Source organism: Gordionus sp. m RMFG-2023, chromosome 2 (assembly GCF_954871325.1).
Source record: "Gordionus sp. m RMFG-2023 chromosome 2, tfGorSpeb1-WG-v2, whole genome shotgun sequence".
NCBI lineage: Eukaryota > Metazoa > Nematomorpha > Gordioida > Chordodea > Parachordodidae > Gordionus > Gordionus sp. m RMFG-2023.
Genome location: NC_088776.1, coordinates 37959882 through 37984361, shown reverse-complemented (window position 1 = coordinate 37984361; position 24480 = coordinate 37959882). Strand labels below are relative to the sequence as shown.

Here is a 24480-nt window from a genome sequence, read left to right as displayed (position 1 = left end):
AGTTTTACTGTCAAATGTCATTGATCACATAAACAAAATTTTTGGGCATTTTGATATTTTTAATTAAGATAAATGACCAATATAAAATGTGATTTGGTCAAATTCGTGATAGAAGAACATTTTGGGGAAGTTTGTGCTGAAATTATACATTTTATAATAAAATATGGTCCATCTATTATATCCTCTATAATAAATCACTTAAACAGAAACTATAATTTGAGAGCTTGTGAGGTAATTATAAATTGAGACTTACAATAGTATAAATAGACTAAATTATATATAGGACATTTAATAAACCATAATCTGGTGAATTATAATGAAAAAGATGTTAGAGTATATTATGATGTAAATGTTCAAAGTATTTTTTATCTTATCAGATTCTCTAAGTAATATATTTATTAATTTTTTAATGTATTATATTTTTACAGATATGTATATATTACAAGACAGAATTTTGGGAAAATTGCTGAAACAATTATTATAAATATATTAAATTTAGGAAGGACAGATATAGTTAATTTGCTTGCTACAACTTATCTCAAATTGAAAAGTTAAATATTCATTTTTAACAATTACTATAATAAATTTAAAGGTAAACATGACTATTTTGAAATAAAAGACCAATTACTGAAGCTTATATCACATAAGTTAATCAGACGTATAGCATGGTTAGAAAATGAAATTAATTTAAAAGATTTCCAACTGACACCTAAGCTAGTTTATATAGAAAAATTTGCTTATAATATACCGAAAGATTTTGATTTTAATAATGGTATTTATATAATCAATTAATTTTCAAAATATTTCCTGCTTAGAAATACAGAATTTAAAAAAACTAGAAAGATCTATATTAGATACTAACCCTACTGCAAAGAGATTAAAACTTTCACACATATATCAAACAAATAAAGTATATTGGATGATGAATTATGAAAAGCTAGATTCTATTCTTGTAGAACAGGTATTTAAATAACATTTTATAATATGACAATTTATTAAGCTAATATCACAAGCTTTAAAAATCAGATATATTGAACCATATTGCAATTTCTGTCAATTGGACATTTCTACTAATAATTACCTAAATAATGTATCACAGAAAATATTTAATAATTTAAAAAATGATTATAAAGATAATGGATTTTTAGTATTTTCTTTGGAAGATTTAATTAGTTCAAAAATTGAAGATTCACTTAAAGATAAATATAAAAATGCCATCAAACAATTGCTTGAATATTTAGCCACTGATAGTGAATATCTTAATCATGGCAAAATTAAAGAAAAGGAAAAAATAGGATGGATATACAAATTGACAGATTCTAGCTATAAATTTTATATGGACAAGAGCATTCATGATATTTATGCAGAATTTATTTTTTATTTCATAAAGAATAAATATGGTTCCAAGGCAGCCAGGATTTATAAGTTTAAATCTTTTATTAATTTTAAAAATTAAATTTTCATGACTATTTTTTTTTAAAATTAGTAACCAAATATATACAACATAAGTAGAAAAACTTTAATTGCATAAGTGAGGAATATTTCACCCAAAATCTTAAATACCTATATTTCACAAAATATTAAATTGATTTTGCACAATTGTTAGGATTTAAAAAAATAGTGAATTTTTTAAAAACAGTGGCCTTAAAAAAAGTTTAAATACCCCAGCCAAAATCATTGTTTTTAAATATGGCTCAGCCATCCCAGTCCTTAACCCATTTTAAAACTCCATCATGATATTTGGAGTAAAACTTTTAATTTTATAAATCTTAAAGATTTATCTATTATTCACTTCCTTATTTCTAGTTCTAAAAACAAAAAGTCCTTGTAATTTATAACTTTTTTTCAAACTGCATTTTTTTCCTATAACCCCATTAAATAATTTCCTATCTATGATATGCTAGGAAATATTTTATAATGTAAATATTAAGATTTAGTAAAATTTAATATTGTATAAAAAAATCTAAATATTATATAACTTTATTTTTCCAAGACAGTCATAAATCAAGATTAAAATATTGATAAACTTATAAACTTCAAGGGAAAATTTTATCAATTCATAATCATACATTAATAATTGAAAATAATTCATGAATTTATTATTAAATTATATAGAATTTTTATTTTATTTATAAATTACTGGTGGTAAGCAGGGTTGCCAGGTCAAAATTTTCAAATTGCAGGAGAAAATGAAAATAGTAGTAGAAATATAAAATTGCTAAAAAAAAAATAACTTGTGAGCCTTCACCCTGCAATGGCCATGATTTTAATTGACTTAGTTATCCGCCTATTATATTTTATAATAATTAGTTTATAATACAAAATCGGTAACTATTTTTCAAAATAAAATAGGTAATTATAGTACAAGACAAATTTTTTTTAAATACTATCTTTATTATTAAAATAACATCTTGATTTTAAAATATATTAATTTTATAAAATAAAACGAGCGATCTTTTTTAAATAAAATTGAATGTAAACATGATAAAATTTTATAAAAAAAACAAACGATTTTAATTTTACTATGTAAAAAATATAATTTATGTGAATGTCCCGCAAAACTACCACAATTGAAAATCTACCGTATAACATTATAGGAATAAGTGCTTAGTTATCACGTTTAAATACACAATAAGGTAATATGTTATTTCAATGATAATTATTTTATTAATTATAGTTCAATCACATTATTATTATAATCAGTGCAGGGGAGAGAGTATCTACATCTATTGCAAAACAAAAATTTCTCCAAAAATAAGAAATAATGCAGATGCAACTACAGTTGTGGCAATGGTATAACTTATCATGTAATACAACATTCACAGAGCAACTTATTATCACATGGGTAGAATCTTTTCCCATAATATTTAACGACTCCAATATGAAGGATAAAGGGAAATATTTTCAAGTTAAGTTTGCATTTCAACAATAATAAAGTCATTTCAATAAAACTGTTTAAAATTATTTCCTCGGATAGTGAAAAATTCAACAATATAGCTAACCACATAATGGTAAATATAGCTGATTTAGGGTTATCAATAACTTGCATTTCAGCTTTCTGTGCTGATAATTCCTCTGTGAATTATGGCAAAAACCAAAGTGTATTTACCGAATTGAGTTATCAAAATATTGGTTGCGACATGTTCCTAATACCCGCCATCGATAGAATTTTAAAATTTTACAAACCTTTAAAAAAATATTTCTTAAATAAATTATAAAAGCTGTCCTAACATTTTGAAAGTAGGAAATCTACTACATGCTGTTAATATGAAGTTAAATCAGAAGAATATTTTTTAATAAAGATTTACAAAATTATGCTGCAGGTGTGTTCATAATTTACAGTTAAAAATTGACAATAAATTTTAAGGCGCCATTGCTAAAAATTTATTAAAATGTTCAAATATTTTAAAAATACTGATAGACATTGATGTCTTGTTTGGGGAGATTGTGATGCTCTCTATTTTTCATTTGCCAGAATATTCAAAATATTAATTTTATAATGTAAAAAATATATTTTATTTGAGTTGAATAATGGAACTAAACGGTTATTGAGATATTTATAAAATTCCTGGCATGACATATAATTTTGTTTAACCTTTAGCTCAGCCTCTAATGTTGTTAAAGCAATCCGATTTCTCTCCTTTCTCCAAGCAGTCCTCATCAGGCTAAAGATGTTTTCCGATAGAATGCGGTAAGGAGAAAACATACTCGCATATTTTTTCCAAGCATGGGGAAAAATATTCCACCCATTTCTTCTCTGCTTTTAGAACTTTAAGTATTCTGGCAAATAGAGAGAATTACTATCTCCTCAAACAAGACATCAATGTCTTTCGATATTTATATATTTATTAAATTACAAAACCATCAATGATGGTTTCTGTTCCTAGGTCATAATATTAATACATTTGTAAATAGAGGTATTAAAAATTTTGATTGTAAATATTATAAAATTGTCAATAAAAATATCTGCTTCATTTAAAAATATATTAATTAGAGTATTATTTGAACATTTTAATATAATATTTTTAGCAAAAGCGCCATAAAATTTATTATCAAATTTTAACTGTAAAGATGAACAGTGCTATAGCATGATTTTGTGAAGAATCTTCTGATTGCAACTGAATATTAACTGCATGAAGTAGATTTTCTACATGTGAAACTAATCTCAAATATGCTTCTGCCATTTCATCCTCGAAATTTTTCAAAATTTTAGGACAGCTTTTAAAATCTTTATTTAAGATTTTTAAGGGTTCGTAAAATTTTAAAATTCTTTCTATGGCAGGTATTAATGTTAACCACCTGATAGGTACATGTCGCAACAACTCACACCATTCCAAGTCAGACCACTGCACCAACTTTTAATTCATTAACTCTTTTAGTTGATGAATTAAATCGTTAAAACATTTATCACAATTATTTACATCCACGAATAGGGATGTACCGATATTTTTTATCGGGCCGATATTTCACCCATTTTAAAATATTAGTTATCGGCCAATATTATAAAATTTCCGATCCGATATAAAATGGCGTCTTTGACAAAAATAAAATTTTTAAAAAAAAGTTATATCTAAAATCATTTATTTTTATAAGTAAAATCGAAATCCATTTTTATGTAATATTACTTTAATAATAATTAATTAATAAACATTCTGCCATATTGTTATTTTTTTGGGCATTCTGTTTATAAAAGTGTGCGATAATCTCTTAACAATCAGTTTTTAGTGAAGCTGATGATATTGTCAGTTTCCATCGCCACAGGCTGACCTCTGATAAATTGGAAATTTTGGTATTTCTAAAAAGAAATCTTTGTATTATTTTAAATATTTATTTAAAATTTCATATATATTTGTTTATTACTTATTATGTATATAGATTAATGTATTACTTATTATATAAAAGTGATTTAACATTAAAAATATTTTATTGAATTGAATTGAATATAAACTATAACTGATCATTATAATATATTTAAATGACATAAATTATGGTATAGTTAAATTATAGATGTGATACTAATAAAAAGTGTATTAAAAATTAAAACCATTGGTATCTTTACAGAATACAAAATTATAGGGGGGATAATTGGATACCTAAAACTATACTCTATAAAGGTGCCTTATAAAAAATCTTAAGAATATAATCATTTTTTTTAAATTTTATTTTTTGTAAAAGTGAAAATTTTGTTCAACAAGCCCCAATAGCAGGGTGAGGCAAACCACTTCAAGGGGCTTCCTAAACCATTGGTTTTTTTAGGCCATAATAAATTGAAATGCATTTTTATTTATTAATATATGTATAGAATAATTTTATTATTTTTTGGTTCAAAATATCATATTACTTATAAATTGAAGCTAATTATATATAAAAATGGAAACTTAATTTTGGCTCATTTAATAAACATTTTGGACATATAAAAATATGAATTTTAAGGAGAGATTAAGATTTCTTAGCATAAATCCTAAATACCAATCATAAACAGCCATGAAATTGCCTTTTAAAGATTTTGATATTTTTTTCACCATAATTGACGTGTATGGTTTAGCAAACCCTGTTAGCTCTAAATTGACAAATCATGATTGAAATAATATATAGATTTGATAAATACTCATAAAACTCACCCAAATTATAGAAGAATGTTTAAACTTTGTAATAAAATTTAATTTACATATAGATGATTATATATTTTAATAAAAATTATAATTCTGTCATGTAAAAATCTTTTGAAAATTTCATCAAAATTTTATTAAATGAAATTTTTAATATTAGTAATTAATTATTTCAAAATATATTTTGTCCATAGATGTATACCAATGAAAACTATATTAGGATAAAATTTTAACCTTCTGGTGTATTTAATTTTAAAATGAGATTAAGTGGTTTGCCAAGCCCCGGGGTTTACCTAACCCCAGTCTCCATGATATCGGATCGGTAATCGGCTGATATCAATTTAATATTGGGAATATCGGATCGGCCTCTAAAAAGTGGTATTGGTACACCCCTATCCACGAATATTACATTCATTGCCTTCTTGCAAGAATTATGTAATATATGGCATATACAGTGAATTGGTATTAATTCATTATCTTGCTGCCTCAATTCGGTAAATACACTTTGGTTTTTGCCAAAATTCACTGAGGAATTATCAGCGCAGAAAGCTGGCATGCAACTCATTGTAACCCTGAATCAGTTATATTTACCATTATGTGGTTAGCTATATCGTTGAATTTTTCACTATCCGAGGAAATAATTTTTAACAGTTTTATTGAAATGACTTTATTCTTGTTGAAATAGCGAAGGATAAAGGGAAATGTTTTAATATTTTCCATATTAGATGCATCTGTTAGAATTGCATATGGGTGCCCATTTTTCAAATCGTCTAGAATATTGACCTCTTGTATTCAGGTCCTAAAACATTTGTGATAGCCTTGCTCATTTTTTCTACCACAAGTAAAGTTTGCACTTATATTGGAGTCGTTAAATATTATGGGGAAAAGATTCGAACCACAATGTGATGATAGATAGCTCTGTGAATGTTGAACTAGATGATAAGTGTACGATTTCCGCAACAGTAGCTGTATATGTATTGTTTATTATTTTTGGAGAATATTATTGTATTGCAATCTGTTGATATACTCCCCTGTACTGACTTATATGAATGAAATAATCTTGATTTATTATTGGATAACAATAAAACAGGATAGAAAGAAATTTACAAACTAGACATGTTTTTCGAATAAATATTTAACAATTATTTTAAAAATATAAAAATAATCAATTACTGTCTCTCAAAATTATTATTTATATATAAAAAACGTTTAAATGCTAAAAAAAATTTGTGGGAGAACTTAAAAAATTGCGGGAGATTTCCAATTGCGGTAGTTTTGCGGGAGCGAGATATCTGCGTGTAAACTAAATAATTGCGGGAGTCTCTGATGAGGAAAGACATGGCAACCCTGGTGGTAAGAAAATATGTTTATTCATATAAAGTTATTATACCTAAGAAGTCTGATTTAAATATCTTAAAAATCAGCTTTCTTGAATTCTTTAAAATGTCAATGATTTAAATGCATGTTGGTTACAAAAGAAATTATATTCATAACTATTAGATTGGATCTAAGGAACTGACAATAATGCCATTTTTTCATACAATGACAATTAAGATCATTTAAATGAGGATTGTATAATGGAAATAAAAGTAATTATTTTTTTAAATATTTATAAAACAAATCCTTTAAAGTTTGATCAAGCACAAAAAGGCCTGTGAACAGAAGAAGATCGAAGAATTGGCCATGATGCCCCCAAAAGAGGTGAAGGAAAATGTATACACCATATTAAACACTGGCTTAATAAATATTCAAGAAGTTTCTAAGGGGACCGATTTTGCACCCTCCAGAACTTTTTACCTGTTTAAGGCGGCCTCAGATAATGACAGCTTACAGATCATGTCCAATTATTGTTACAAAGTTAGTTGTTATTAACACCATTGAACTTAAAATTGCATTGTTTGTTTAACATAGGAATTTAATATTTTACGCTATTTTCCATAAGATTAGCTTACGTTTCATAGGATTAGCTTACGTTTCATAGGATTAGCTTACGTTTCTTTGTTATTTTGTTTTTAGGGACAGGTAAATTTTTTATTTATTTTACTAGGGATAAACTGATATTATTATTTTGTTAGTTAAGGTATTCTACTATTAAAAATCGTATTCGTACTTCCTGAAAGCTGGCCCTCATAAAATGAGTAGAAAAAATACCCTAGTTAAAAGCCCTTCCCGTTTACCACGTTTTATTTTAGCAAAAAAATCATCAAATGAGCTCCTCTTGCTTAATAACAGGGTTCGGGTAGGAACTAATTTTCAAAAAAGAACCACGGAAGTTTCTAAAAACTTAACATTGCACCACATATAAAGACCAAACTGGGACATGGTTCTGATTGATTTCTTTTGGCTTTGAATACCTCATTATAAAAATTTGTGATTTCACCTTGAAATATTTTTTATACATTGAAATTACGAAGGATTTTGGCATTTTTAGGTAAAATTTGATAATTCTTATTTAAAAAAAAATTATTTTTGAAGATGTTTCAAACTCTGAAGTAAACATTAAATATGTTAATTTATATTTCATTGAATATCTAAATATGTATTGATAACCTCTCATCGATTTAATCAAATCGCAATTTATTTAAAAATCTAGATATTTATATTTTACCTTAATAATGTAATTTTGTTTCGTTTTTAAATATAAAAATTATAAAAGATTTTTCCATTTAAGTAAAAATCAAAATTCTCTCTTAATTTAAAAAAAACATTTTTACTCAAAATTTTTGAATAAAATTAGAATAATAAAAAATATTTATATCGCGAAAAATATAAATTTCACAAGGTAAAAAAAAATGGAATAAAATATATTTAAAAAAAAAATTTTTCTGCATTTAAAAATTTAAGAAATAATGCAAGATTATATATGGTTAAAAAGGTAAGAATTGTATAAAAAATTTATTGCATTAAAAATCATAGGATAATTCAAAAATAAATAAAATGTACACTTTGAGTAAAAAATGATTAGAAATATATATATTCTAAGATTTCAATAAATTAAATTTTCATTTTGATTCTCCTCGGGCCTTTAGCCATTTTTTCTAATTCTTTTCAAAGTTGGGAGTGTGATCTCAGTATATGTTTAATAAGGCGAAGTCCTAAAACTTAGGAATTGTTTGAGGTTTTTTTTACCCCTCAGTGGTTTTAGGGAGATTTGAAGGATGGCTTAAATTATTGTACCAAAATTGGACATCAAACATTTTTAATGATCATAACGACCTTCAATATCGGAAACATAAAACGAAACTAATCTTTTTATACTAATTACCAGTGGCGTAGCTAGGAATTTTTCTTAGAGGGGGTCCATACATATAAAAGCCTGGGGGGATTCGCCCCCCAGACCCCCTTTAACGGGCCTTCGGCCCTTTCCCCCGGCCTTCGGCCAGGTTAATCTTACAAATCATAACCATATCTTCTATAATATATAATATATATATTTTTTAAATGCATCAATAATATGTTATTATAATTTAGTAGATTATTCTCAATGACTTTATAATAGTACTATCCAGAATAATTTCAATAGTAATATAGTATCCTTCTACAAACATCAAAACCAGAAAAATATAAATACTAATGGCATTTATATAATATAAAGTCACTTTTAAGTCTTTTGAACGTATAATCTAGAAAAAAGATTTAGCTCTGGGAGGGGTCCACCAAACCCGAAAACCACCCCCGTAGCTACGCCACTGCTAATTACAATACAATGGTTTATTACTAATTTTTACTTGCTAGATGTTGGTAAGAAAAAAATAGAATGTTTAATTAATTTTAATATGGACAGCAAATTATATGTTGTTAATATATCTATGAAAAATATAAATATTAATAATCTAATATATATAATCTCCATAATCAAAACATGATCGTTTTCGTATCTTCCTAATATATTTAAAATTTAAGGGACTGTATAGTGTGGGGATGTACCGATATTTTTTATCTGATCGGATCGGGCCGATATTTCACCTATTATAAAATATCGGTTATCTGCTAATATTATAAAATTTGCCGATCCGATATAAAAGGCGTCCTTAACAAAAATAAAATGTTATAAATTTTTTAAAAAAAGTTATATCTAAAATCATTTATTTTTATAAATAAAATCGAAATCCATATTTTTTTAATAATAATAATTAATTAATAAACATTCTGCCATATTGTTATTTTTTTGCGCATTCTGTTTATAAAAGTGTGCGATAATCTCTTCAGAATCTGTGAAGCTGGTGATATTGACAGTTACCATCGCCGAAGGCTGATTTCTGATAAATTGGAAATTTGGCTAAAAATAAATCTTCGATATATTAATGTTAAATATTATTTTAAATATTTATTTAAATTCCATAATATATTTGTTTATTACTTATTATGTATATAGATTAATTTTGTTACTTGTTATATAAAAGTGATTTATAATAAAAATATTTTATAACTTTTAGGCAATAGAATTGAATATAAACTATTACTGATCATTATTATAATTTAAATGACATAAGTTATGGTATAATTAAATTATAGATGTTATACTAATAAAAAGTATATTACAAATTAAAACCATTGGTATATTTGCAGAATACAAAATTAGATATGATATCGGATCGGTTATCGGCTGATATCAATTTAATATCTGGAATATCGGATCGGCCTCCAAAAAGTGGTGTCGGTACACCCCTAATATAGTGTAATGTTATTTTTTATCTCTAAGTATGCACCAACTTGAATATAATTAAATTTAAAATATTAATTATATATATATTAATTAATAGCTGATAATTTTAAAATTCTGCCGTTTACTACCATACTAGCTGACGGGGTTGAAGGGTAATTATTTAGTTTGTGTGTATAGTATGTTACATCTGAATATTTATTATTGTAAAGGTTAAGATATATTTTAAAAGGTCACGTTATATATTTTAAAAGGACGTTATTTGTATATTATATTATAACTTTCCGACATGTAATATTATATTATCGAGGTTAATCAAATTGCATATTATTAGAAGTTAAATTGGATAATTATATAAATGTATATATACCAAAAGAATTACAAATAAAATTCATTATCGTTTTTTAAACTTTAATCGATTTAATATTTGGCGACAAGGTAAAAGGTCGCGCGGTTTTCGGTCTTCGGTCAAGTTAAATGTTATATAGAATTATAATTTTTTTTTGTTTAAAAAAAAATAAATAAATAAATTGATTTAGCAATTATGGATAAAAGATGAATGAGGTAAATGGGCTACTGACGACTATAGACACATAAAATATCCTCAAAATTTTCTATTGATAGAGGAGTAATTGATTTCATTAGATTAAGTCGCGGCCCTACTTAATCCATAATAAAGAACTAATAATTCGCGATCAATTAATCGCCGGAGAATTATGTTTACTACCCAGATACTAAAGACGAAGACCAACCGTTAAAACTTAAACAAGATTATAGAATTTATATGATAAAGGGCACAATTAATTTGATTGATGCAGCCTATTTGGATTTCCATGGATTATAGAATTTATGATAATGATAAAGGGCACTATCAAAATGATTGATACAGCCTATTTGGATTTCCAGGGATAGAATTTGACTTATCGTTACCAACATATGTAGAAATTAACATGATCAACAATATAATGATAATGGTAACGTGAATATTGACAAACTATATAGAGTAACCTGGAGTACTCCAATGGTAGTGGTACGTAAAACTTCAGGTGAACTACGATTTCGCAAAAATCGTTATAGATCTACAGATAAATGATGATAAAATAACAAGCGAAAATAAAACAGTGATGGTGGGAACAATTGGTCGAAATACTAGAATCGCCATCACAATCCTGGAAAAGGGAAAAAAATAAACGTACAAAACCGTATTATAACATCTCGACCAACTACGAATACAAATCAATAATAACAATTGAACCAAGTCAAAAAGGAAGGCAAACGGGTTATCCAACAAGGGAACTAAAGCCAACAAAAAAAAATTAATAGATGAACTTGAACTTGGTAAATAAAAAGATTGGTAGACGATCTTAACTTAATGGGAAAGAAGATATGTTACATCTGAATATTTATTTTTGTAAAGGTTAAGATATATTTTAAAAGTACGTTATTTGTATATTATATTATAACTTTCCGACATGTAATATTATATTATCGAGGTTAATCAAATTGCATATTATTAGAAGTTAAATTGGATAATTATATAAATGTATATATACCAAAAGAATTACAAATAAAATTCATTATCGTTTTTTAAACTTTAATCGATTTAATATGGTACTAAATATACTTTATTAATAAATTATATATAAATATTAAAATTTAGGAGAGAAAGAGGTAAAATTGTTGCAATGTATACCGTGAGCATGTATTAGAAATATCAAAGTTTAAATTTGTGATGATCATATTGGATAAAATTTAAAATAGAGATGCTTTAAGATTTTTGAATTTTAAATATGGGTTATACATTGGCCTGAAAATTTTTTTTTGCAGACATAGCAAGGCCTGATCAAAAAACCAAGTCCCATGCAACTTTCATAAAATTTTGCCATTTATTTTTATTGAATATCTTAAATTTAATTTTATATTTAGAATAAAATTTAGATTTGTGATAGAAATCATATTGTGTAAAATATAAAATAGAAATGCTTGAAAATTTTTTAATTTTAAATATGGGCTAGACATTGGCCTGAAAAATTTTTTTTGCAAACATAGCCAGGCCTGATCAAAAAACCAAGTCCCATGCAACTTTCATAAAATTTTGCCATTTATATTTATTGTAATTTAATAAAAATGTCTTAAATTTAATTTTATATTTAGAATAAAAATCTTAAATTTTAGATTTGTGATAGAAATCATATTGGGTAAAATATAAAATAGAAATGCTTGAAAATTTTTTAATTTTAAATATGGGCTAGACATTGGCCTGAAAATTTTTTTTTGCAGAAATCGCCAGGCCTGATTAAAAAACCAAGCCCATGCAACTTTCATATTCTGATTTTATTTTTAAATGAATTATGACTTTTATATATTTTATAAATATTTCAGTTCTCAACTTACAAAATTATTATCGTCTTTGGCGGGCTTGAGAAAATTTTCCCAACTTTACCTATCTCCAGGCTTGGGAAAAAATTACAAAATTATTATGGGTTGGCCAGGTTTGAGAAAAAAAATTTCAGGCTAATATCTGGTCCATATTTAAAATTAAAAAAATTTCAAGCATATCTATTTTAAATTTTACCTAACATGATTTCTATCACAAATTTAAATTTTATTCTAAATATAAAATTAAAATTAAGATATTGTTATTAAATTACAATAGAAATAAATGGAATACTAAAATTAAATTTAAGACATTGTTATTAAATTACAATAGAAATAAATGGCAAAATTTTATTAAAGTTGCATGGGATTTGGTTTTTTGATCAGGCCTGGCTATGTCTACAAAAAAAATTTGAGGCCAATGTCTCCCATTTTTAAAATTCAAAAATTTGAAGAATCTCTATTTTTAATTTTACCCAATATAATTCCTATCACAAATTAAAATTTTGATATTTCTAATACCCTTAATGCTCACGGGTTACATTGCAACAATTTTACCTCTTTTTCTTATAAATTTTAATATAAAGCATATTTAGTACCATATACACAAACTAACTAATTACCTCTCAACCCCGTCATTCTTGACCAGTTATTAGCTAGTTTATATATAATAGTCAAACGGTGATTCCTGGGTTAAAGTATCATTTAAATTATTCCTAGGCTTTTCAATAGTAACGTTCAATTTATTTTCTAGATTTTTGGAATAATCAAAATAAATGTTGAAATATTTTTGTTGTACTTTAAGCATAATTCAAACATATTTATTCACCTCGTTTAAAACTTGAAGTATGTTCAGATTTATCGTTTGAAGATAACGGTACACTAGTAATCCCAAATAAATGAATAAATTATTTAATGAGGAAATTTTAAAAAAAAATAAAATTATTCAAAAGAAAAATAAAATCTTTTGACCAATTTCATAATCACATATATTTTATAAAAATATATATTAAATGTGCATCTTGTAAGCATTTTTTTATTAGGGGCTAGCTCGGAACCTAGCAGTTACGCCACTGGGTAAATCGATCCCTGACGGTCCCTCTTTTCTGAAACCAACCTAGGAACAGTAAGTAGTCAAAGGTTAAGAGAGATGGTAGAAGGGTTAGATATATATAAGAAATGGTATAATAGAAATTGGTGGTTTAGTTATTTGCTAACCAACTTTTAAATTTAAAAAAAGAATTGGTTAATTTGGAAATTTAATTTTTTGATAAGATATTTAACAAACCTTTAGAAAAATAGCTGGGAAAATATTTTAGAGGCTTCTTTCTTTCCTTTTACATTATGTATTGAGATCAATAATGGCAAATTCTGTTATTTTTATATTTTATTAAAATTATATTGTTACGTAATTAAATCGATGAAAATATTATCAATACAATATTTGATGTTCATTGATATAATTATCATATTGAATATTATATTAAACTTTGAATAAAATGTGCTAAATTATCGTTGCGCCAAATTAACTTCGCCAATATGTAGTGTAACCAATAATATCATCTTTAATAAGATTTGACGGAAATTCTCCAATAAATAATCCATTTTTGAGCATGATGGATTGTATTACTTTAATTGATAATTTTTTCTTCTTAGATACTAAGTCACCTGATTTAGAAAATAATTGTTCACAACTGAAGTTGCTTGAATTGCCAAATAATCTAACTAGTAAAGATGATAGGGGACCTATAAATACCCAAAATTAAAAATACAACATAAAGAAAATATTTCATATTTAATATAGAGAACATATACTTACAATTATCCAACGAAATGCTATGAAAAATCATAGAATGGAAACCTCTGCATAGCTTCCAACAAATTCGCTTAAATGCACGTCATGACCTCATCCTCTATATCTCCCAAAATGTTAAAGATCAGAGACTATCACGGGTCTGGATTTTTTGATCAGGCCCGACCCAGGCCCACAATAAAAAAAATTTTTAAGCCTGACTGGGCCATAAATATAAATTTAAGGGCCAACCCCATTAAAAATTTTAAAAACTTCGACTCTTGCCGCTTGAAAATATAACATTGGTCCATGGGTCGCAGGCCGACCCGGTTCATGAAGATCTCTGTTACAAATACAGAAGACTCTAAAAACCTCTTATTACAATTTTATATTAAATTATTTATTTAACCATTAGTAGCATAAATCATAGACTTATTCATTTTAATTATGCTCTACTGTAGAGTACGTGATGTACTGACTTAAAATGGTCTACCTTGTTATTTTTTCCAGGTGAGATTTTGAATTGATTTAACTATTTGGATTTTCAAAACTTAATATTTCGATATTTTATCATCGTTTAAATCGACAGTAGATTCAACTCGTTATTAGCAAATAAGGAGTTTGTATAATATATCAATAAAACATAGGATCTAGAATAGATTTTGAAACCTCTTGATATTGTTTATATTTGATAATTTTAAAAAGAGAATATTTAATTTTTCTATCTCTCCAAATACTGCGGAACCGATTCGAAAGATCAAACATCAACGATTCTGTTGAAACTAAGAAAACCCTACCGTTGATCTTCATTAGCTCCTCCCATATTTTCAAAAATGAGTATTTTCTGCTCTCTCATGTACTTAAAATATTGTTTATAAACTTAAAGTTATCGAATTCCTCTTGGCTTCAAACCAAATGTCATGCAAATTCTGAGTAGATTGGCATCTACTCATCCTTATGCCTAATACCTTGGGTTTTCTTTGCTCCCATAAATTTCAACTTCCAAACACGCATCCCAGATGATGACATAATCCTAGCCCCCAACATTTGAGATAAAAACGTGTCCCATCTCATATTAGACAAAATTCCTTCTTACATAGATAGACTGAAATTTTCTCTTTGTTGCCCGTTCTGTTGATTGCCTTTGAACCGAGATCAACCTCAATCTACAGGCTTGCGTAGTAATTTTTGGCTTAAATATTGTTAGCCGTTTTTAAAAATCGAGCCGTTTAACAACAGGTGAAACACAGTAACATAATTGTGTCGACTGGCCAAATTATTTTCAATAATGGCTACCACCTGCTCCATTACACACAGAGACTTGCAGAGGTCAATATTTTATGCCCTACCTGAATTTGAAAAAAAAAATATTTTCAACCCCGACCTAGAATTTTTTGCCCTGGCTTTAATAGTTTTAAGTGAATAAAATAAATCTTTATTTATAAAAAAATCTTATTAATTTGTAATATTTAAATACATATACAAATCCGGCGTAGCCTTCCCCCCATTAAACCCCCCTTTCTTAAGAAAATCCTGACTACGTCTATGTGTCTAGAGTCAGATGATGATGATAAAATTATAAAATCTATGCTTATGCCTGTAATAGAAACAATTAGCCTCAAAGGCAATTAAATATATGATGAATATTAAATATATATATTATTAATTGTGTACGACGATTAATTGTTTGTTTTGTAAAAGATATATATACGGCGGTACAAAATATAAAAAATAGTTAAAATTATAATAAAATTTGGTATCACTATAATGGCGCAGTCGTTTCAAATGGAGAAATATAATATAAAGGAGTGCAATATGGAAGTTTATTTATCAAAGATGAAATTCATATTTAAAATTGCAAAAATAGAAGACAAAAAATCATTTTTATTAGCGAATTTTGGATTAGAGGTTTATTCTAAATTATTTAATTTGTGTTTGCCAAAGACATTAGAGGAAATATCATATGATGACATAATTAAACTTTTAAAAAATTATTATATGAAATGACGAATTTCATGTTAGAAAGATATTATTTTTTTTAAATGGAACAAGAAAAAGATGAAACCATTGTAGAGTATATTAATAAATTAAAGATAAAGGCAAAGACGTGTGAATTTAAAGATATGTATAATACAGTATTGCGGGACAAATTAGTGTCAGGAATTAATAATGGAAAAATATTAATGAATTAATTATCACGCAGGAATTGACATGGGAAAGTGCAATACAAATCGCGACCGCAATGGAGACTGCAGAAATGATGTCGTATGAAAAATTATCTGCAGGGAAGGAGATAAATAAAATCTCAAAAACATTAACAAGGGAGCAGTATGACAAGTACAAACCAGTATCAAAAATTATTTGCCATTGTTGTGGATTAGGAGATCACATAAAACCTAAGTGCCCTAATTTGAATGCCATCTGCCATAATTGTGGGATAAAAGGACATTTACAAAAAGTATGCAGAAGGAATCGTGGGAAGAAAGAATATATTCGAACGATAGATGTTCCAGAAAATGAGTGAGAAAGTTTTGAGGATTGGGAATTTCCAGAGGAGTCTCGAGAAAAATTTGAGGTGAAATTATTGATAGATAAAATTTATATTAAATTTTTAATTGACGGATCGGCAGTCTCCATTTTGAATATAGAAGACGTTTACCGTTTAAAAATACCAATAACAAAAACGGATATTATTTTAAAATCTTATAATAATGTAATGATCAATATTAAGGTAAATGTATATTACCCGTTAATTATATGAATAAAGTTATATATCATGAATTTATTATTGTAAACAATGGGATTAATTTGATAGGTAGAAACCTAATAAACAAATTAAAATTAATAAAAATAAATCAAATATAGTTAATGAGGTTTGGGAGGATAATATTGTACATAAATTTTCCTTATTATTTACTAAAAAATTAGGTTTACTAAGAGGGTTTAAGACCAGTTTATCGGTAAAATCCAACCCTCAGTTTCAATATATGAAAAGTAGACCGATACTATTTGCGTGGAAGGCAAAACTCGAAACGGAATTACAACGACTGGAATCCATGGGAGTTTTAGAAAGACTAAAATACTCGAATATCGCTTTTCCGATTGTGCCCGTATTGAAGAAAGATTGATCTTTACGAATTTGCGGTGATTTCAGACAAACGGTTAATGCAAATATTTTGATAGATAAATATCCTTTACCCAGAATTAATGAATTATTAGCCTCACTAGGTAATGGGTGTAAATATACAGTATTAGATTTATCTGAAGCGTATTTTCAAATAGAGCTAGATAGGCAAAAAAGCTGTTAGTAATCAACACGCCTAGTGGATTGTATCGTTTCACACGACTTCCGTTTGGGGTAGCCTCAGCGCCAGCGATTTTTCAACAAGCAATGGATTCATTATTAAAGGGATTACCTGGAGTAGCGGTATATTTGGACGATATAATAATTACGGGGGAATCAATTGAGAGTCATAAGAAAAATTTGATAAATGTATTAAAGACGTTAGAAATAAACGGTTATGAAATTAAATCTAAAAAAAATGTGATTTTTTTAAAGAAAAGATTGAATTCTTAGGTCATACCGTTCGCACCGTTACCTAAAAACGTTAAAGAATTACAAGCTTTTATCGGTATAATAAATTATTATCAAAAATTTATAAACAATTTTTCGACTATTGCCGCTCCATTATATAGGCTTTTAAGGAAAGATGTGCCATGGAAATGGACAAATAATGAAACAATTGTAATTAATAAATTTAAAAAATTAATATCAGAAGCACCAATTTTAACACATTATAATCCGGAAAAACCGATAACTCTAGCTGCTGATGCGTCTCAACATGGAATAGGATCAGTTATATCTCATATCATTAACAACGAGGAAAACCCGATTGGATACGCGTCTCGAACATTAAATGCTGCCGAACGAAATTACAGTCAGATAGAGCGTGAGGCTTTAGCAATTATATTTGGATTAATTAAATTTAAACAATATTTAATTGGCAGACATTTCATTATCATTACTGATCATAAACCCCTAATATCGTTACTTAATCCACATAAAAGAATAACAGATATGTCATCCAGATTAGTAAGATGGTCATTACTACTAGCAAATTATGATTATGAATTGCAACTTCGAGGGACAAAAAAAAATAGTAATGCGGATATGCTTTCCCGGTTTCCAATTGTCGGTAAACCATCTGCTTGGGAAGAGTTAGATATTAATTTAATAGTATCGGATGCTCCACAATTTATTTCAGCGTTAGATTTAAAAGCACACACAAGAAATGACCCGGTATTATCAAAGGTTTCACGTTACCTTACAACTGGATGGCCAAAGATAATAGAGGAAAGTCTAAAACCGTTTTTTCGAATGAACTCACGATGGAGGCAGGGTGTATATTATGGGGATTAAGAACCATAATTCCAAAAAAATTACAAGTAAATATTTTGTCTTTTTTACATATGGGGCATCAGGGTTATACTAAAACAAAATTATTGGCACAAGAGAACGTTTGGTGGCCGAATATTAACGAAGATATCGAATTACACGGTAAGAATTGTGAATTATGTCAAACAAATAATCCTGGCAATAAAACGATCATAGGGAAATGGCCCTCCGCAAATAAACCATGGGGAAGAATTCATTTAGATTTTGCCGGACCAATTAACGGAGATATATATCTAGTAATAATAGATAGTTTTAGTAAATGGCCTGAAATACAAAAAATGACGACGAATAATTTTACTGAAGTAAGAAAATTGTTGTTAAGACTTTTTGCTATTTTCGGTTACCCCAATACGATTGTTACGGATAATGGCCCCCCATTTCAAAGTAAAGAATTTAGTTTATTTTGCAAACAATTATCAATTAAAAATGTATATAGTGCCCCATACCACCCTAGAACCAACGGAGAAGCGGAGCGGTTAGTACAAACTTTTAAAAAAACAATGATTATAATAAAATACAAGATTTTTTGTTTAATTATCGAAATACGCCACAAATAACCACAAAACAATCACCAAGTTCAATTATGCTTAAATTTCAACCCATAGGACCTTTACAATTAATAAAACCAATTTATCCTCATCCATATATACCTCAGTTACCATGTTTTTTTAATATAAATGAAAAAATATATGCAAAATATTTTAAAAAAGATAATTGGATACCAGGTATCATCGTTAAAAGAACAGGACCAATGACGTTTTTAGTTGAAACTAAATTAGGGGTATGGAGAAGACATATTAATCAATTAAAACATAGGTTCGACAACTCCGATTTAAAAAATAGAGAGGAGGGAAGAGAAGAAGAAACGATGCAAACTACACCACAAATGAATGAAAATGAGCCTATACAAAACTCAATGACTAAAGACATTGATCCTATACACGAATTGGTGACCAAAGACATTGACCCAATACAAGACTCAATAAACAGAAACACCATCATAAATGAAAAGATGAAAATCGACAGTAATGAGCAAACGGTGGTAGAGAACGAAAGTACAAGCAGCCGTTATCCAAAACGGATAAGAAAACAATTTATACCGTTTCAAATCGAGAGCCCAAAAAAGGAGAGAATAGATGTAATAGAAACAATTAACCTCAAAGGCAATTAAATATACGATGAATTTTAAATATATATATTATTAATTGTGTACGACGATTAATTGTTTGTTTTGTAAAAAATATATACGGCGGTACAAAATATAAAAAATAGTTAAAATTGTAATAAAATTTGGTATCACTATAACGCCAATCTATAAAATATAAATAATAATATTTAAATTAACAAACTACAGAAATAGTGCCTAGTTAAAGAAATTCATGTGATAAAGAACAGTTGATTAAAAAATAACCCTTTTTTCTTAAAAAATTTGGATTAATATTTTTTATTTTTAAATGAACAAAAATAGGAAGATTTTCTAAAATTGAACAAACGTGAAAAACTAACGCGTTCATCTTAAAAGGAACGCTTTCACGTTCAAAGTTCATCATTTTTTTTGAAAAAAACGAACTTCATTCACGAACGCGTTCGTTTACAACATTATTTAAATTTCATTATTTTATATAATTTTGCAAATATAAATTGAAAATATGAGTAGTAAGTAAATAGTACTCGACTTTTGTATGATTCCTGCATGTCTCTGATTTAAAGCCCACGGACGTACCCTGCCACTATGCAATTATGAAAATTATTTTTTATCATTATCTATCCTCAACCGAATCTTTTTAAACTATATTCTTAAAAGATCAGACGGTATTACCCTAATAATGTCGTTCTTCCAAACCCAATAATTCAGAATTGGCCCTAGCTCATGCTTAAACCTCATAAAATGTTCTGGCTTTAACAAAACATTGCTATTTTTTTATCCCAATCACCAAACATTGGAAATTTTGGCCATAGAGCATACCAAAAAATTCTCATCTCAATATAGGTTCTTTTTAATTTAGCCAAGATCTACCTGATGATGTAACTCTTCCTAAGCATCCACACTTATCTAGGCTGATCATATTATTTATTTTTAAAACTTTTATTTAATCACTTTTTAGCCACCCACCTCATTCTCCTTTTTTACTTATTTGTTGGAAATTCCTTTTTGATATTTGCCATTTATAGTATAATACCTCGTTATATTCCATATTATATTCCTATGTTACTTAATTTTTAAATGTTTATCAATGTAACTCTCTGGGTGTTGCTAAGACCTTCGTAAACTTGATGGAAAGATGTAAATCGGAACAGGCTAATGGCAAAAATTTATTCGAAAAGAGGGACAAATTAGAGGCAATAATAGCTAATTTACCTGGCCCTGAGGTTAATTCTGAGTACGAATCGCAAGTGAATGAAATAAAAGCTTCTTTCTCTCCTGCTGACCTAAAAACCATGAACGACATAACATCCTCTGTTGACAAGTTATATATATATATATTTACATCTATAGTAAAGCTTCTAAAGGTAATTATCTTTTTGCCTTGACCTCTTTAATTCGGTCACTGCCACTTTCAAAATACCTATCCTAAATATAATAATATTGACAATATCTTGATGTGGAACAAAAAAAAACCTAAATATGTTTTTTCCTGAGTGAGATTATAGGGAATAGGGATATCTCCATTGCAAGATGACCATTCTAATTTTATAATTGATTTACTTAACAACTAATGGTTACTTTATCGATTAATTGTCGGTTTATATGTCTCAGCCAAAGTTTATCATACTATTACACATGTTAATTCTTAACTAATTTTTAATCAGACTTATTTCCGTAGCTATGGACGTCTGACTTGCATTCCAAAGGTTGGAGTTCGAATCCTCATCATCATAATTTTTTTTGAAAAATTATCGCCAAATTTCCCTTTGTAAAATCAAACTAATAACTTAGGGCTGCAGTCTAATATCAAATTCAATTGATCCCACCAAAATAGCTAGAAGTAGGTTTGGTTTATATTTTTAAAAATGAATATCATTGTCCTTAAAATTAAAAGAAAACATTGGCTGAGGCGATCGAAAAACCTGCACACCAGTGGCAACATGTTTTTTGAACAAATGTAACCACGCTATTTGCTACTTTTATAATAGCCATGAACGCGTTACATTTTTATGAAACGTCACATTTATTAGATTGTAAGTTTTATATTGATGAATATAGATTTACTAATAGTTGCTTGACATATTTGCAAAATGGATTAAATTATTTAATTTTTAATATTAACTAGTGTTGTTAAATGGGTCGATTTGAGCCGATTTTTAAAAACGGCTAGCTCATATATTTTATAAAGTAAATATTGCGCAAGCCTGAAGATTTTCTTTATATATGGCAGGAAGGGTTGGGAACCTATTACCGAAATCTCTGCTAATGCAATATTTTTCTGGCTAAAATATTGAGTTGGCTGTTTTTAGAAATCGACTCAAATGAGTCGTTTAACAAACACTAAAATTAACTAATAAAATTAATCCCATTTTTATAGGCTTCGCAGCGCGTTATTTCAATTAGACGAAGTCATACTAATCATGGAAATACATCGTCATTATATATCCTGATTGATTTTTCTAACAAATATTTTGAATTTGTTTTATTATTTATTCAATTGAAAAACCCAAATAATTACAATTGAATTATTATTATAAATAAACGATTACAATGCCTTATTAATATTATATAATAAATATTGTGCTTTAAATAAAATTATAAATAGCAAAATATTGTTGTAATAATCATAAAATTTAAAAAGCTTATATGATTGGGTTTTAATAATAAATTCAAATTAATTATCTTCTTTGAAGATTTTTTCCAATTCCTCTACAGAATCTAAGTTCAATTCTTTCGCTAATTGTTGCAATTTGTCGTGGTCTGAATCTATTATTTCATTTATTTTTTCACCTTCGTCTTCACCCTCCTTTTTGCCCTCTCCAACTTCCTGTTCACCTTCTTGTTCAAATTCATTTTGACCATCATCCTCATTTTCGATGGATCTTTTTTCAACTTGATCGGGCCCCAAATTTTTCAAATTGAAGATTGTTTTAATTTTTTTGGCTTCATTTTTTGAAACATCTTCTATAGGATTATTCTTTAACTCAACTTCCTCCTTTTTCTAAGATAAATTATAAAATTTAATATCAGATTGAATAAAGCGTAATCGTAAATCGCTTTATTTAAAAAAATTAGATATAGTTTTAACCAAGGTATCCAACTGAAACCGAAATTAACCATGATTTTCCAATTATTAACAGGGAAGATAAAAGAGCCGTTATATCTACTTTTAAACCCTTTTAAAGCGGTTCATAACATTTTTCGAAATAATATTGATTTATATTAAATAATTAGCATAATCTAAAAATATTTTTAAAATCATTAGTTTAAAATTTTTTATGTATAGCTATGTTTATTTAAATTATATTTTATAATAAAATAAATAATTTTAACTTATTTTCCTTAATCATTGTTTGGTATCTATTTTTATAATATTTTTTATACGATTCTAGGTGTCAAACTGGAACGAACTGATACAAAATCTTAAAAAATAACCGAAAGGAACTGAAGCTTTTATACCTATCGGTTCGACTCCCTGGTTATAAACGGTTCTCAGTAGACCATAAATTTAAAACTTTAACAACTGAAAAATGTGGTAAACTGTAAAATTTATGGAAATACTAAATAGAAACCCAGAACGTGAAAAAATTATAAGCACAACATCAAAAACGGGTTTTATATTCTAAAATCATTATTTTTAGAAAAATGAAATAAATTTTATAATCGAAATGATTTGTACTTACCTTTAATCCTACTCGAATACCTATAAAAAAATTAAATTTACTTTTAAAGTTTGTGTTACCTAATTTGAGCTCCTTTTAATAATACTCGTATTTTAAACAATTTACTTTTTTGATATATAAGCTTAATTTTGAAGACATTCATATTTTTTTTCAGTACTTGCAGATTTTTTTTAAAGTTTATAATCCTCTTAAAAATATTACAATCAACTCAAATCGCCGTGTTCCGAGTCCGAGGCAACTATCTTAGCTTCTTCGGATCTCGCAGACCTTTTTTCTCCCCCCCCCCCTTTTTATGTTTTAAAAAAAAATTTATATAGTTTTTATATTTATTTTAAATTGTTTACGTGTATTTTTACAGATTATCTTAAAATAGCTTTATATATTATTATATTTTTAAAATTTAATAAATAAAATCTTGAAAACATAAAAATTAATGGAAATAACCATTTAATTTAGTAACTTACATTGAGTACAACCATTGTTGAGTGTATACGTTTGGAAACCAGCTGGGCATACAATATTGGCACATGGAAATGGAGGAATAGTGGATAACGTCGCTATATTTATATGTTTAAAATTATATATAGTAATAAGTATTTCTTATTGTTTTGTTGTAAATAAATGGATTAAAATGAACTTGATGGAGGTTGTTGTGCATTACCAGCCCTTGGAAAATTATCTAGACAAAAATATTGTAAAAAAACAAGTTAAATGTTTGATTACTTATATTTTAATTAAGCATAAACATACCTGC

General features: G+C 27.2%; 1 protein-coding gene across 6 annotated transcripts; it reads left to right on the top strand.

Moving 5' to 3' along the window:
• LOC135923928 (DNA-directed RNA polymerase III subunit RPC3-like) lies at nucleotides 1-24314 on the top strand. Of its 6 annotated transcripts, none has more exons than XR_010571295.1 (10): nucleotides 8-231; nucleotides 268-386; nucleotides 429-550; nucleotides 593-772; nucleotides 816-961; nucleotides 1001-1425; nucleotides 7241-7466; nucleotides 21156-21364; nucleotides 21938-22076; nucleotides 22421-22643. XR_010571295.1 is itself a non-coding variant. In XM_065458947.1 (9 exons), the coding sequence occupies exons 1-9, from the start codon at nucleotides 73-75 to the stop codon at nucleotides 22491-22493; spliced, it is 1659 nt and encodes a 552-aa protein (XP_065315019.1). In that variant the 5' UTR covers nucleotides 14-72; the 3' UTR covers nucleotides 22494-22643. The 6 variants fall into 6 exon arrangements, 3 of the variants coding, with proteins under 3 accessions (XP_065315021.1, XP_065315020.1, XP_065315019.1); XR_010571297.1 differs by lacking the exon at nucleotides 22421-22643 and adding an exon at nucleotides 21708-21883 and having other exon boundaries at nucleotides 21938-22071; XR_010571296.1 differs by lacking the exon at nucleotides 22421-22643 and adding an exon at nucleotides 21708-21887 and having other exon boundaries at nucleotides 21938-22060.
• The last annotated feature ends 166 nt before the right edge of the window (nucleotides 24315-24480 follow it).

What these genes read in the sequence shown, in the direction of transcription:
- LOC135923928 (XM_065458947.1), top strand. Translation starts at nt 73, where the DNA reads ATGACCAATATAAAATGTGATTTGGTCAAATTCGTGATAGAAGAACAT. An exon ending in ATAATTTGAGAGCTTGTGAG is followed by an intron (nt 232 to 267) that starts GTAATTATAAAT and finishes TAGTATAAATAG; the next exon opens with ACTAAATTATATATAGGACA. An exon ending in ATAACATCCTCTGTTGACAA is followed by an intron (nt 21,365 to 22,420) that starts GTTATATATATA and finishes CCATTTTTATAG; the next exon opens with GCTTCGCAGCGCGTTATTTC.